Raw genomic sequence first — 15898 nt, forward strand, 5'->3', positions numbered from 1 at the left:
CTCTCTCCTCATCATCCGCCCATATTATGTCACCTGCTGCATCCATATGATTTCATGTTTATTTATAATAAAGTTATTTCAACCAATTCACATTTAACATCTCGTTCCATCTTCCAACAACTTCTCAATTCATAATATTATACAACTTTCTCCAATTATTTCATGCATCCATCAATCCAGCAATTCATAATAATTTAACATGATTCATAACTTTTAATATTCCTTCCAATTCTCAAGTATTTTGAAATAATTCTATAGTTATTATACATTTGATAGTGTTCAATTATAAAAACTATTTTGAAAACCAAATGGAATTTCATTTCGTGGGACAAAATTTTAAATGTTTCAACGTGTGAGAAAGAATGTAAAAACAAAAAGTAAATACTCGACACCAAATGTTATTGGATACTAACAGATGATTTCTATAGAAACAGATGTTTCCTCAAAAGATCAGAAGAGAAACTTTACTGCTAAACAATTTATATTATATACTTTACTTATTAATTACAACTATAAAAGTTTCACAAAACTATAATAATTTCATAAATAATATTTTTATTAAATTTTATTATAGTTAATATGAGTTTATTAGTTTTATAACATTGGAAATAATAAAAATGTGTAAGTTTGGTTGCCTATATTAGATGTGTTGGCTCTAAATAAATATTATTTATATGTAAGTATAGATAAGATAAGAGTTAATTGTTGCATTTCGATTTAATGAGAGGTTTGTTTGATTAGTCTGTGATATGTAGTATTTAAATGTAGACTTGCCAACGTAATGGAAATGAAAAGTACTAGATTGGACATTGCTATGTATGATTTATCCTTTCATTGAAATGACACAAGCTAAAACAGCAGTGATCTAGTAAATATTAACAGAAAGTGTACTTTCGATTCCTGGCAAGAAAGGTGCAAGATCCAACGAGGGGAAATATGGTAGAGTCGCGTCTTTCCAATATGTAATAAACTCGCATTGCACACCGAACCAAATCTAGGAAATACTGAAGAGGAGACTTGAGCAGGTAGTTGAGATTTTTGCTTCATCCTTGCAGAATTCTTTGTTAATTGTAGTATTTGTAATCTTATATAAATATCAATTATACTGCTCACAGATTAAATATAAGTTTAGTTTTGTTTTGTAAGAAAAAAAGCAGGAGTAGTAAAAAAATTCCATTGTGTTAATTGTCTCAAGGACAAGAAATTAAGATTTGCTGTTTTCTTAAAAACTATTTTGTTTTGTGTTGTAGAGATGGCTCATAAACACAGTCAGGATACACAGGGTAGTTGTTCAGATGGGGTGAGGGTGAAAATATCGGAGAAGTATAAGCCTCCTCCGAAGATAAACCTGGCTATGACATCCACCCAGAGGATCAGTTTGAATAACCAGTTGCTGAACAACATGCCGCAGTATAACTTCAAGCTGGAGATGTCCTCGAAGGAGAAGATGCAGGAGCTGAGGGCCGCTCGCAATTCCCAATACTTAAATTCCCAGGAGAGACTAGAAAGACTTAAATCTGTTCGCAGAAAGAAGATGGAGGAGAAGAAGGAGAGAATCAAAGAGTTGAACAGCAACAATAACCATGAGAATTATACTAGTGGCGGTGTACTTATTCCTACTCAAGTCAACAGCAGCAGCAGCATCCTAACGCCGATACCATTGAGCAATCAGAACTACACGTCTAAAGACAATGACAAGAGTCCATTCAATATCTCCGATTTCGAGCCCGATTCCAGTCCATTTGATAACATGGAGCTGAAAACGATCAACGACATGGAGGAGCTGAAGCTGGTGCTGCAGAACGAACAGAAGAATTACACGACTCATCCTAGTCACGAGTCGAATCTGTTCAGCTACACTGCCCATTCCTCAACCAATTACCATCCCTCGACAACCGCGACCACCACCACTTGCGAGAACGGTTACTTCTATAAGCCGCAGCAGCTACTCCAACCGAACAGCTATCTCAGCAGCAGCTTCGATGCGCCTACACCGCAGAGCCACGAGAAGGAGTCGTTCCGCAGCGCCCCGGACATCATCAGGGCTCTGCAGGAGGACCTAAACAGTACACACATCAATCATCCCGTTGCCGGACATTCCAAAACTAATAACCCCACGCCAAATCCAGAAACGCACCTGGAGAATCCCTTCGAGACGCTGTCGAAAGAGCTCCAAACCGCTTGCCAGGTCATCAGCGGCATGGGTTTTCCTATAGCCCGCGTTGCAAGAGCTTGTAAAAGTATAGGACTTGACGAGAAAAAGGTAATGCAAATATTAGTACAATCTTACACTAATATATAACGTTTTTACTACTATTTGTAAATGAGAATAATTTCGAAAATGTAATTAAATTTCAGATATTGGATCATCAGCTGGCTATGAGCGAACTATTAGATTTGGGTTTTGCCGAAGAGAAGGTCTCAGAGGCGCTCCTCAAGTGCGACAACGACAGGGACAAGGCGCTGGAGCAACTGATTTTGTAACGAATCTTCTACCATACTGGCTGTGCAATTTAACTCACTGTATATCTGTATTATATTCTATATACCTAAAGAACTAATTTATCGTATTTATTTGTAAATAGTGAATGGAACATGAACCTAATTGAAAAACAATTTTGGGTGTGAAATGATATTCTTTCAACTGGGTTTTGTCCGTCTGTTTACGTTATTTTCTTTCTTTTCTTCATTACTCATTGTGGAACGATGTATGTGCATGTATTAGAGATACATTAAAAATGGAATATTATTTTATAATATACAACAAAACTTGAATTCGAAATTTTTCCAAAAAAAAATAACCTTTTACAAATTCATATAGAAATCTCAAATCTTGCTTGATTTCTTCTATTCATTGAAAATCAAGGATTCATAGGTTCATTTACACTTTAAATGTTTGCATTTCTGAAGTTCAGATTAAATATAAAGAGATTAGTTAAGTTTAATGATCTTAGTCAACAAAGAAATGTTTTCATGACGAAATTTCTGGTTTTATGTATAAGTTGAACGTTTTACTGCTGTCTCCAGACGTTCTAGAATCTTAACGAAATTATTCCAAACAATACAGTTAATCAATAATAAAGAACATTTGGTTGCATACAACAAATAAATGTAATTTATTGCAATCATGTTTGCGGACTTAAACAAAGGATATATTTAACACAATTTTATTGAAAAAAACAACAATCTTTAATTAAATACAAATAACTTTAAAACTGTTGTTTTGTCCGACAACATTTAATTAAAATTTTTAATTAAAGCATGATTCAATGTTTCTTTGTTATACAACAAATGACTAAGTCGTATAATTCGCAGAATTTCTATAATTCGTACACGTTCTTCCTATAGATATTGAGCAATGCGTCTTCGCGAAGTTAACAAATAGGGCGCAAGATGTTTACCGAGTTCCATTCCTTCGGATTATCTTAATAACTTTATTGAACGTAAATTGACCCTTGACCTTATTTACACATAAGCGAGGAGACGTTTAACGCAACTGCGATCGAAATGTTAACGGCAAAAACATAATATAGTTGCAAATGCAATGTAGATACAACAATTCATTTGAACTTTGGTACTTCCCAATGGAATATCCATTGGTCTTATCGTCGGACGGAAGAAACAATGATTACCATGCTTACTTAACAGCTTAAGTAAAGGCATTTATCTCCGATTGAAATCGGGCGTTTGCATGAAAGGACACATGTAAGAGAGATAAGTTTCGGTTGCCAGGAGAGATTTACGGCGATTATCTGAGATGAGTTCTCAATCGGTTTTAGATCAAACGTGTTTTAGTTTTGTCGAAGTCACCTATAGTTTTTTTTATCTAACCGTATGCAATCGTGCACGTCTTTATCGGACAATTGAGACAACGAAAAACCCACGTTGTTGCTGTTTCAGAAAACGAAAATTTCAGGAAAAATTACAATAGACACAATAATGAACAAACAATGGCAATTGCTTATCTTGATAACTACCACTGATTACTAATCAATTTCTATAGTTAATTCAAACCAGAAATAGTACATTGTATTTCAAAAACTGTGTATAATTTGTTAACAATCAGTTTCTGTTACAAATACACCCACGCTATCATCACTAAATATTTATCATCACTTCATGCACCAGAACAAAGAGTTTCGTCTTGTTGATTGATGAATTATTCCTTAAAGCGAACACGGAAATTACAATAATATAACATAACGTGTCTCATCTCATCTCTTACGTACGTCAATCCCTTTATTAGTTTATTTATCGAACCGTAAATTGGGACAGATAAAAATTATTATTTTATATATTTAATTGTATTAACAAAAAAAAATATGTTTTTCTGATTGAGGCGAAGGTGAAATTTCCGCGGCAGATAATGCTCCTATTCGGAGCAACAATAATAATTCTCAATCGAATTGAAATAGATCCGCTATGTTTTCTCTGGCAATCAGAGTTTGTACTTGGACCTCGCCCTGCTTTTTCACAGCCGTCGATAAATTTCCATGCAAACACACAGAGGAATCTCTCATGGAACGACAATTTCAGCAAATATTCATACAATACAATTACAATTATAATCTTTTACTTTATTGCAATTAAATTGCAAAAAAAAAACACAAAATCAATTGATTGTAAAGCTATAAAATTGAATTATGTTCAATAAAATTTTGTTGTTTTTTTTTCAAATACAGTACTTAAAAATTTCCTATGTTGTAAATTATTGTCACTTTTATCTTATTTTTAATCATTGCATCAACATGGCTTTACTTTTAATATTTGTTTGCTAAAAAAACTTGAATTTTCCCCAATGTGACTCAGTTCATTATCATCAATTAATTACTTGAAGTTAATACATTTATGCATATATCTCGAAAAGTATGAGCTTCAAATTCATTGTTGAGTAACCAAATTAAAGCTAAATATTCACTCTTTAAAACGTGTCTACTGATATTGCTGTATCTTTTGTCATTTAGCTGTAATTGACAATTATTCTTCTATTTATTTCTAAATGATTGAACTTAAAATTGATAAAAATTAATTGTGTATATTGGGTAAGGAATTTCGTTTAAAAATACACGTATTTGTAACGTGTAAGATAAAGAAAATCCGTCTACAGTTATCGTCTCGAACAATTCTGAACTAAAATATTTCAAAAAAAAGTGTGAAAGGTTATAAACTTAAAAATTTCGGTTAATAACTTTGTAATTATATTTAGCAGCACTTGCTTTGTTATGTATAATTGTTATTGTTTATATTATGTTAACCCTTATTATTTTATACATGTGAATGTAAATAAGTAATTATGACTTAGTACAATTACTACTTAGAAAGATCCCATAACTAATCATTGTGTAACGACTATTCTTAATCACTATTGTTAATCAACATGTTATGCACAAACTCAAAGGATCAATCAAGAATGTGCATCTGCCTAATCACTTAATTATTAGGGAATGTTAGGTACTATCTTCCCTTACTATATAATAGGATGTTTACGTAATACAGGAGAGTCCTAAAGAGTCCAAGTCCTAGTCCTAGCTAGTCGCTAGTCCAAGTTAGTTTTAGTCTTAGAGGAGAGTCCTCCCGAGTCCTAGTTAGACTCATAAAAACCCTAGTAACAAACCTAGGAATTGGAATCTAGACATATAAGTTATTGATAATCTTCTAGTGAATAACAAAGCGTATTCCTTAAAATCTTCACTACAACAACATAACTACGAGATATTCCACAGTGTCCAGAGATATTTGAATCCCGGGACACGGCAGCATAATATTATTATAAGCTTTTGCTCGGTGTTCCACTTAAACAAATAAAAATAAACAATTTACTCAATGAATTGTTTATGTAATAAATTAAGAATAGACAAGGAAATTTGCTTTCAATGATTATGAATCTACATTAATTATGTTGACGAACTGTTATTAATTACATTTTTTGTGTTTAAAACTTTATTAATTATTTTGAAATTGCTTCAATATGAAAAAAAAAATCGAAAAAAGATTTTGTAATGAAAACACAAGTGTCACAACAATCGTGTAGTTTATGAAGTCACGTATAGTTTTATCTAACTAAATGCAATCATACACGTATTTATCAAACAATCGGGAGAAATTGTTGTCGTTTAAAATTTAAAAAATGTCGATAATTCAATACAAATTTTCGACATTCTTTCATTTACTTTAAATGCATTTCAAAATCAGCTAAAATTATATGAGATTTGAAACTGTTATTGTTGATCAATTGAACTAAAGACAAATTTGTTGTATCTTTTGAAAACATTTAAATGTAATGGTCTAAATTCGGATTATAATTGATGTAGCTTTGAAGACATTCAATTATATCACATAAAACGTTTTAAAATTTAAAAAAAAATGGATAATTCAATACAAATTTTCGACTTTCTTTAATTTACTTTAAATGTGTTTCAAAATTGTATAAATCAGCTATAATTACATGAGATTTGAAACTGTTATTGTTGTTCAATTTGAACTGAAGACAAATTTGTTGTATCTTTTGAAAACATTTAAATTTAATGGTCTAAATTCCGATTATAATTGATGTAGACATTCAATTATATCACATAAAACTCTGTAAATTGTTGTCGTTTAAAATTAAAAAAATGTGGATAATTCAATACAAATTTTAGACTTTCTTTCATTTACTTTAAATGCGTTTCAAAAATAGATAAATCAGCTATAATTACATGAGATTTGAAACTGTTATTGTTGTTCAATTGAATTGAAGACAAATTTGTTGTATCTGTTGAAAACATTTAAATTTAATGGTCTAAATTCGGATTATAATTGATGTAGCTTTGAAGACATTCAATTTTAACACATAAAACGCTGTAAATTGTAATCGTTTAAAATTTAACAAATGTGGATAATTCAATACAAATTTACGACATTCTTTCATTTACTTTAAATGCGTTTCAAAATTGTATAAATCAGCTATAATTACATGAGATTTGAAACTGTTATTGTTGTTCAACTTGAACTGAGACAAATTTGTTGTATATTTTGAAAAAAATTAAATTTAATGGTCTAAATTCCGATTATAATTGATGTAGACATTCAATTATATCACATAAAACTCTGTAAATTGTTATCGTTTAATATTTAAAAAATGTGGATAATTCAATACAAATTTTCGATTTTCTTTCATTTACTTTAAATGCGTTTCAAAATTGTATAAATCAGCAATAATTACATGAGATTTGAAACTGTTATTTTTGATCAAATTAACTGAAGACAAATTCGTATCTTTTGAAAACATTTAAATTTAATGGTCTAAATTCGGATTATAATTGATGTAGCTTTGAAGACATTCAATTATATCACATAAAACACTGTAAATTGTTGTCGTTTAAAATTTTAAAAAATGTCGATAATTTTCTACAAATTTTCGACTTTCTTTCATTTACTTTAAATGCGTTTCAAAATTGTATAACTGAAGACAAATTTGTTGTATCTTTTGAAAACATTTAAATTTAATGGTCTAAATTCGGATTATAATTGATGTAGACATTCAATTATATCACATGAAACGCTCTAAATCCGGATTATAATTGAAAAATGCACCTGCTTCAGTTCAGAGAACAATGAAATGAACAGGTAGAAAATATGCGTCGAAAATAAAGTTCCCACGGTATACAAAAAGAAAAAAATATACAGATTTCAGTCGGAGCAGCTGATTCTTATAACAAACAATAGCGTAATTGTTATTTGAACTTCAATTTGAATCGCTTTGTTTGATAATGTAGCTAGTTAAACCCATTATTTGCTTACTAAACGAGTTTTACTGATTGGATTGGATTTCCGCACAGTTATTAAAAGATTCAATTTTGAGTTGCACTTTCTCTTAAAGTTACAAATTTACAACAACAAAATATAGTAGTCCTGACGTAATAGTTTAGATGAATTGCGCAATTATCTAAACATAAGGGAATCCTTCTGTAATTGAAACCGAAAACCGTTAATGTTTGCTAAAGACAAACACGAAATAATCGTATACAAATTGAGTCCAAACAAAGATATTGTTGTTGTTTCATTCATGTGAATATGTAATCAAACAGTCCGTTGCACCAGGTCTAGACCGTGCGCATAGATTCTGGCCGTGTGCAAAATTGACGGCCTCACAATACACCATAATTCCTAATGTTGTTCCTCCAATGTGTTTATTTACTACGGCGTGTGCAAAAGTTTGAGCGCTTCCTGAGCATCGGATCAATTGGAAAATCGTGTGCAGACCTGACAATATCACGCGCTCTCCGATGACTCAGCAAAACAATTGCAATGGTACTTCTATGTAACTTTATCACGCGGTTTATGATAACAGTTCAGTTCTGGAACATTTTCAGGATTATTTTTTGGAAAATCAACATCGGATTATCAATATTTTCGTATACGTCTGCGATTGATTTAACGCATACGCGTCCATCCATGACGTAACATTGCGCAAAGAATAATGTGTAATTCGATTGGAAAAGGTTTTTTTTCAGCTGAAATCTTGACGCATATTTTACAGTATTTCATCATCTACATTTTTGTATGCAAATTAACAAAACATGACGCAGATTTTTTGTTTAAAGAAATGTGCTTTGTTGAATTGAAATATAATTTCATACTGTACATTTTTTATTAGTCTTTTTTTGTGTTAAATTTCTGAAACGATTTCTAAATTGAAGATAAGTTTTTTAATGGGAATAACTACAGTGACAAGTTGAGTGTATTGGAACAAAATATGATGTTATTTACAAATTGTTGTTGCTTTAAAGATTATTTCCAATTGAAGACGTAACTTTATTGTACACAAACAACTACAAGATTATTTCCTGTGCGTAGAAATGATGTAATTAATAATATTTGCTGAAGTATAATTCAATAATAGTTTATTTATCTTCTAGAAAAGTCTACATTTCGTTATTATATGCATATTTTTTATCGAATTTTAGAATGTTTAAAAACCAAACTGGTTTAGAAACGTAAATAAATAATATTTATATAATGCATTTGCAAAAAAATGTTGTTTCATTATATAAAAATAAATTGGGACAACTGTAATTTTCTAATTAGTTTTAAGGTGGACAAAGTACATTAAAAGTACCTTTATTTAAAGATTTGTTTTGTGATGAGTTAATAAAAATAGTAATTTGTATTGTTCTTAAGTTTATTTTAGAATCTATATTTAGGTAGAGGAATTTCGGTATATTTTGGGTTTCTTTGTGCTTTTGCTGTTTGCGTTCTGTGCATATCCAGAGGATCTATTTTTGTTTGTGGCAGTTTTAATGGCGTGAGTAAATATTATTGCAACTGTGCATACGATAACCTTTGACTTGTAGCATTAAGGAAACAGCAAATTTCGCAGTAGAAAATTGTTTTTTTTTATTTATTTGTTTATGTACATTGTGACAAAATATAATAATCTATATAATATTGGAACAGAAAGAAAATAATAACATATACTGATCACATTACTTAACATTTTTTTTATTTATGGAATTATTAAATGTATTAAGAACAGACAAAAAAAAAGAGAGTTGTTAATAATGTTCCTATTTCTGCAACATTTCGTCGAAGAGGTAAAGGGCCAAAGAGCTGTCCGGTCCGCTGAGGAGTTTCTTCAGGTCGGTGGTGTGTCCTGCAAGTGTGCGGATGCTCTCGGCCTGCCTCTCGGCGAACTCCTCCTCGATGTACTGGAGGACCTCCGGATCGTAATGATCGTTGTTCTTGTGCGATGCCTCGCTGTGGATCTTGTTGGCATCGTGAGCCATGTCCTTCTCGATGTCGAGGGCCATAGCCAAGGTCTCGATCTCGTTCATCTCGTAGACGACGTTGTAGTCTTCGGTCTTGTTGAACAGTTTGACTTTGTTGAAGTCCATGCGACCGCCGCGCTTGCTGATGTACTTGATCAGCTCGATGGCGTTGTTCCACTTTTCGTCGGAGTATCCGCGGAGGAGTTTCTCGAATCCGGCACGGTTCTTCTCGTAGTTGGCGTAGTGGGTGGACATCAGGAGGAACTCGTAGGAACGGGTGATATGAGTGTTGACGTACTTTTGGAGGTCGGACAGGACGCCGTCGATTCCTCCATAGCGGGCGCTACAATCTATTTTACCTGGAGAAGACGAAAAAAACAAATTAATTAATTAAATAATTGTGTAGAAAGTATAGAAAGAAAACAACAAATCATTGTGTTGAGTCGCAGTAAACAAAATATAAATATGCACTGACCTTCAGACTTGCTGGTGGAGACGCAAGCCTTCGCTACACTTTGGTAACAATATTGGTTGTATTCAGCTTGGGCAGTAGCGATGGCTACGCAGAGCACGGAAAGAGCGACAAATACCTTCATGATCCCTGCAAGAGCGAATTAAAAGAAGTGTCGTTAATTATTTCAGAGTGGTTTGTTGAGTATATATAACAGAATATGCTATTCGGTCTTTAGTAGAAACGAACCTGGTATCTCGCCAGCGTAATCACGAAATATGACGATGGGTCGGTTACTACGCGCACATAAAAAGAGAGGATCCAGGGGGGCCGCGGGTCATGCGCTGTTCCTCAAGTGCGCATTTGAAATGCAGAAAACACAAAGGAAATTGTCGAGTCAGCTGTGGTGGGAGAGTTCCAGAAGTCGAGAGCGGACAACTGGGATATTTATCGAGTGCGCAAATACGATAGGTTTCAGTTGTACCCCGTAATAAGTGCCCAATACAGTCACCTTCTGCACCAGTGAGTGTAAAGGCTGACTACGAAATACTACCCGACTACTAAGCGTGCAACAGCATTACAGATCGTCATCCCTAACTGACAACATGAAGTCCATGTTAGCAATTGCGCTTTTCGCGTGTGCCATCGCTGCATCCTCTGCAGCCATGCAATGTAAGTTTGTCTCATCGAACAACAAACAAGATGGCTTCAGCCAACCTTGATGTCGATTTATTATTATTATATTTATAACTTTTGTTTCAATTTTCTTCAGGTAATCAAACCCCATTGGATATGCCGATGCAATGGAAGGATATGCAGGAGTCCTGCGTTGACAAGGTCAAGCAGCAAATCGGTGAGGAACTTAAGGCCTCCATGCAGTACCTCGCCATGGGTGCCCACTTCTCCGACTACCAGATCAACAGGCCCGGATTCGCTAAAATGTTCTTCGAGTCCGCTTCCGAAGAGAGGGACCATGCCATCAAGCTCATCAGCTACTTGTTGATGAGGGGTGAGCTGAGGCAGGACGTCAGCAACCTTATCAAGAAGAAGGTAAGCTTAATTCAACTGAAAATCAACAAAACCAAATAACTTGTATCTTTAAAATTTTCAGTACACCCCGGCTGCGACCACCTGGGCCAGCGGTATGGAAGCCTTGAAGGATGCCCTCGCTTTGGAAGCTTCCGTCACCAAGAAAATTCGCGACGTCGTCAAGGTTTGCGAGGATGACGAGAGATTCAACGATTACCATGTAAGTAGAGAAAACAAAAAAAAAATGCACTATAATCAATCCAGAACTGTTATTGCGACTTGGCGTCAAGGCCGCGCAAATATTTACGTTTTGCCAATTGATAAACATTTCTCTAATTTCTGTTTTGTTTTGCTTTTTTTTTTGCAGCTTGTCGACTATTTGACTGGCGAATTCCTCGAGGAACAGTACAAGGGTCAACGCGAGATCGCCGGAAGGATTTCCACCCTCGGCAAGATGATGAGCAAGCACAGCGCTCTCGGAGAATTCCTGTACGACAAGAAACTCCTCAGTTAGATTCCATTCTATTGAAAATAAATATGCATTACATATGAAATATTTTTTTATATACTTATTCCGTTTTTTTTTTGTTATACTATTTTCTTTTTCTTTGCTCCATTTGTTAGTTTTATGTAAGATATGAAACAGTTCATGCCCTTATGGGATTGTGATATACAAACAAAATATAGAATCAATAAATATATATATATATACATGTACATGAATAAAATTAAGCAATATAAACGATAATATTGAGGACTTTATTTCATCGCTCGAAACGTTTACTAATTATGAATTAAATTTACATAATTTTAAATACATTATGTAGTGGAACGATGATGATACATCCAATTTTATTGAACTGCATGTGTCGATGAACGGCAATGTTATTCGAGCTTCAGTAAATATCAACCAATTCTATATTTGATACAGTATTTTTATATTGTACTTTATATCGAGGTTTTCCAAACTTCCTGCAACGGTAGGGAAACTTTACTTTACGTAGGGAAACCCTACTTTATGTAGATATGGACAAGAAGATAACAATAACAAACGTCAAATACTAGCAATCATTAAAATGAATGAACAGATTGTTAAAGATTATGAATATTACAGATTCAAATAACACATATAACAGTGATTGGTTTGTCTATAAAAGTTTAGTAAGGGACAAAGCAAATGTGAGTAATCAAGTATCAAATGTTTCAAATGATTCACAGCAGGATGGACAGTTGAAACTTCGGATACGTTCTTAATCCAATTTGAATAATAATAGACTTGGGGTAGTTCTGAAGGATGTGACCCTCAAAAAACGCAATCGAAATAGATAAAACATAATGATGAACAAGGAAGATTAACGGAGAAGAATAACGCTTTTAATGAAATTGCTACAAATATGGAAATCCCTTTGAATGATATACTGCCTGCAATATCTACAAACTTTAGAAGAGGATTCACTTAGTTCAGATGGTGAGCAATGTTTATGAATATTACTGATTCAAATAAGGAACATAAAAGCGAATGGTTTTCCTATAAAAATTTAGAGTTTCTAAGGGACAAAGCAAATGTAGTGAGTAATCAAGTATCAAATGTTTCAGATGATTCAAAGCAGGATGGACAGTTGAAACTTCGGATACGTTCTTAATCCAAGACTTGGAGGTAGTTCTGAAGGATGTGGGTCTCAAAAAACGGATCTTGGATCTCCGAAATTGAAAAAGATAAAACCTAATGATGAACAAGGAATATCAACGGAGAAGAATAACGCTTTTAATGAAATTGCTACAAATATGGAAATCCCTTTGAATGACATACTTACTGCCTGTAACATCTACAAGCTTAGGAGAGGATTCACTTAGTTCAGATGGTGAGCAATGTTTATGAATATTACTGATTTAAATAAGGAACATAAAAACGATTGGTTTGCCTATAAAAGTTTAGTAAGGGACAAAGCAAATGTAGTGAGTAATCGAGTATCAAATGTTTCAGATGATTCAAAGCAGGATGAACAACGCGATGAATGTGACATATACGGCGAACATATAGCAATGAAATTGAAAAATTATACTAAAACTAATAAAATATTGCACAAAGCTGACATGGGACGGTACAATTGGGTACAATGCCATCAAGGGTGGTTACGAGTGAAACAAATTAAGTTATTAAATATGTATTTCACACCTCCCCCCATTTAGACTAGGCCTATGACAAGTCGATCACGACAGATTCTTAAGATAAAAAGTAGATCTTATGTACACAAAAATTGACCACCACTGCTTTATAGTATGTAAACCAATAATTTGAGTAACTGATCAAAGACATGTTTATGCTGCAATCAACATCACCACTTGTATTAGAATAAATGAACTCCGCCGATTGTTAAGAACAAAACATATTTTGAATATATTAAAAAATAAAGATAATAACAGATATATAATAACTTAAAAATAATTAAAACGTTAAATTATGTGTTTATGAAGTAGTTAGCAGCCTTCTGGCATGGTCTCTGAAGCGGATGCCCTAACAGTTTGGCCATTGCGATATGCAAGTCCTTCGCGTTCCTGGCGACAGGAAAGAAATACGCAAAGCCTTTGGTGTCGACGTTCTGAAGGAACTTGGAAATTCTCTCAGCGTTGTTATCGGTGTTCGGCTTCTCGTGCGTCATGATCACGTCGAAGGTGAAGAACGGATTCTCCACGATTCCTTTCCTCAAGTCCTGATTCTTGATTTGCGGCATCGTGAACGATCTACCGTAAACGAACAAAATCCTAACAACGTACTTCGGAGGCACATCCAGATTCCCGGTATCCAGCTTCCTCAGCTCGCTCTTCGAATTCACCAGATCAAACAATTTGTCAAGTACTAGAACGTCCTCAGTGTGGCAATTGGGTGTATCTTGCAGTGTTGTTATGATTGATTTAACATCATGTGTGAAATCTTTAACCCAGACCACACTGTTCTCATTCAGCACAACAAGAGCAAACTGATGTCTGTTATCTATGCTACTCTTGTTGTGCAGGAAGAACTCCAAACTTCTCTTGATCATATCTGCTGGTGTGAATGACTGTGCACCAAGCTCAAATTTTGTGCTCACCTCATCCTCAGCCCGATCATAGACAATTATAATTCTCTCTGGTACATTGTGACAGGGCAACACCTTTTTAGGAATCACATAATCCTCTGGCTCTTCCTCTTTTGTGGTGCTGTCTATCTGTCTCGGGGAGTCAGAGTCACTAACTATAATCTGCTCAATATCATCTTTGTTATCAAACTCCTCTGTAGTGGACTCAACTTTGTATTCGTCGCTCTGATTTGCCCTCTTCATTTTCTCTTTGTTCTCCTCTTTACTGTCGGACATTATCTAAAACACAGTTTACAGCTATTAAAATGAATTCACATTTATTTATTTTTACTTACGGCTTGCAATTACTGTAAATACAGGTTATTTTCTAATTAACATAGTCTAAATTCATACGCAGATGTATATTTGGTTGTCTATATGTTACAAAATAGTACATAGAGAATGCTAAGTCTAAGTTCCATTTGAATTTGAAATTAATTAGTTTCTATAATATTGAATAACTATAGGAATAACACCGGAGTTAAAAAACTATTACATATTTTCATTTATTCTAATACAAGTGTGATGTGGTGATGTTGACTGGAGGATGAAAACGTCCTTGATCACCTATTCAAATTATTGGTTTGTATGGTATTGGTATTGTACTGCCCCTTATCAGCAGTGTACAATATGTTATTAAAATGATACTACCTGAGTGTGTTTAATATAAATTTTCAATTTCATTCTAATATCTCCGCAGTTAAGTCACATTCATCGTGATTCAACATATCCTGCTGTATTTGAAAAATCATATCATCATCACGTTTTAACTTTTTCGATTTCGGAGATTCAAGATCCGTTTTTTGAGTCCCACTTCAGAACTACCTCTAAGTTTATTATTATCCAAATTGGATTCACAATGTATCTAAAGATTTAACAGTTCCAGGCTTGATTGTGACAGATTTTTCAATAGAAGGTTCATTGTCCAATGTATTTTCCTCCTAATCAGATGATGTTTGATTATTTTTTTCATTTGATTATTGATCACTTGTTTTGGGACTTTTGCTTTGTCCCTTATAAACTCTAAACTTTTATAGGCAAACCAATCGCTTTTATATTATTTGAATCTGTAATATTTCTAATCTTTAACAATTTGTTCAATCAAATTGTATTTTTATATTTTAAATCAGTGCTCACCATCTGCATTAAGTGATTCCTCTTCTTTGCTGTTCTCTATTCTATGTGATAAAAGCAGTGAATTCATCTTTGAATGTATATTTTTCAAAGAGAACCCGTGGTCCCTATGTAAGGTTTCCTCTCCTTTACTTTGCCCATTATGTGATGAGTTGAGTGCAGAGTATAAGTGTTAATGAAGATAGGATTATTTCACTATTATATCACAGGTTGTTTTAAATATTTTTAAGCTTCAATTTATGGATTAAATTCTTCTCAATTTTTGAAAACTCAGCAAAGATATGAACTGGAATAATGAAATATTTTTGCAATTTATAGATTTGTACACGCAGAAACCAGAACTCTGGCAACAAAGTCATAACTGGTATTATATTACAACGGAGAGGAATAACGCTTGGAACGAAATTACTACAAAAATGGAA

At 33.5% G+C, this 15898-nt stretch overlaps 4 protein-coding genes across 4 annotated transcripts; 2 read left to right on the forward strand and 2 right to left on the reverse strand.

Annotated features, from left to right (window-relative positions):
• The first annotated feature begins 793 nt into the window (after positions 1–793).
• Positions 794–2775, forward strand: LOC108558048 (ubiquitin-associated protein 1). Its single transcript, XM_017914838.1, has 3 exons — positions 794–1025; positions 1251–2263; positions 2359–2775. The coding sequence occupies exons 2-3, from the start codon at positions 1253–1255 to the stop codon at positions 2482–2484; spliced, it is 1137 nt and encodes a 378-aa protein (XP_017770327.1). The 5' UTR covers positions 794–1025; positions 1251–1252; the 3' UTR covers positions 2485–2775.
• Positions 2776–9527: 6752 nt separating this feature from the next.
• On the reverse strand, positions 9528–10549 carry LOC108558050 (ferritin light chain, oocyte isoform). The gene is made up of 3 exons (XM_017914840.1): positions 10447–10549; positions 10222–10347; positions 9528–10105 (listed from the first exon to the last, which is right to left on the reverse strand). Exons 2-3 carry the CDS (start codon positions 10340–10342, stop codon positions 9546–9548), a joined length of 681 nt encoding a protein of 226 aa, XP_017770329.1. The 5' UTR covers positions 10343–10347; positions 10447–10549; the 3' UTR covers positions 9528–9545.
• A 99-nt stretch (positions 10550–10648) lies between these two features.
• Positions 10649–11794, forward strand: LOC108558052 (ferritin subunit). Its single transcript, XM_017914841.1, has 4 exons — positions 10649–10869; positions 10970–11247; positions 11309–11446; positions 11594–11794. Exons 1-4 carry the CDS (start codon positions 10803–10805, stop codon positions 11738–11740), a joined length of 630 nt encoding a protein of 209 aa, XP_017770330.1. The 5' UTR covers positions 10649–10802; the 3' UTR covers positions 11741–11794.
• Positions 11795–12789: 995 nt separating this feature from the next.
• LOC108558049 (BRISC and BRCA1-A complex member 1-like) lies at positions 12790–14726 on the reverse strand. The gene is made up of 2 exons (XM_017914839.1): positions 14639–14726; positions 12790–14582 (listed from the first exon to the last, which is right to left on the reverse strand). Exon 2 carries the CDS (start codon positions 14577–14579, stop codon positions 13686–13688), a length of 894 nt encoding a protein of 297 aa, XP_017770328.1. The 5' UTR covers positions 14580–14582; positions 14639–14726; the 3' UTR covers positions 12790–13685.
• Between the last annotated feature and the right edge of the window lie 1172 nt (positions 14727–15898).

This window comes from Nicrophorus vespilloides, unplaced genomic scaffold, assembly GCF_001412225.1.
Source record: "Nicrophorus vespilloides isolate i.1.1-1 unplaced genomic scaffold, Nicve_v1.0, whole genome shotgun sequence".
NCBI lineage: Eukaryota > Metazoa > Arthropoda > Insecta > Coleoptera > Silphidae > Nicrophorus > Nicrophorus vespilloides.

Coding starts and splice junctions, on each gene's coding strand:
- LOC108558048 (XM_017914838.1), top strand. CDS start 1,253: ATGGCTCATAAACACAGTCAGGATACACAGGGTAGTTGTTCAGATGGG. Junction 2,264..2,358: donor TAGGACTTGACGAGAAAAAG/GTAATGCAAATA, acceptor ATTAAATTTCAG/ATATTGGATCATCAGCTGGC.
- LOC108558050 (XM_017914840.1), bottom strand. CDS start 10,342: ATGAAGGTATTTGTCGCTCTTTCCGTGCTCTGCGTAGCCATCGCTACT. Junction 10,106..10,221: donor CTCCACCAGCAAGTCTGAAG/GTCAGTGCATAT, acceptor CGTCTTCTCCAG/GTAAAATAGATTGTAGCGCC.
- LOC108558052 (XM_017914841.1), top strand. CDS start 10,803: ATGAAGTCCATGTTAGCAATTGCGCTTTTCGCGTGTGCCATCGCTGCA. Junction 11,248..11,308: donor GCAACCTTATCAAGAAGAAG/GTAAGCTTAATT, acceptor TAAAATTTTCAG/TACACCCCGGCTGCGACCAC. Junction 11,447..11,593: donor AGAGATTCAACGATTACCAT/GTAAGTAGAGAA, acceptor TTTTTTTTGCAG/CTTGTCGACTATTTGACTGG.
- LOC108558049 (XM_017914839.1), bottom strand. CDS start 14,579: ATGTCCGACAGTAAAGAGGAGAACAAAGAGAAAATGAAGAGGGCAAAT.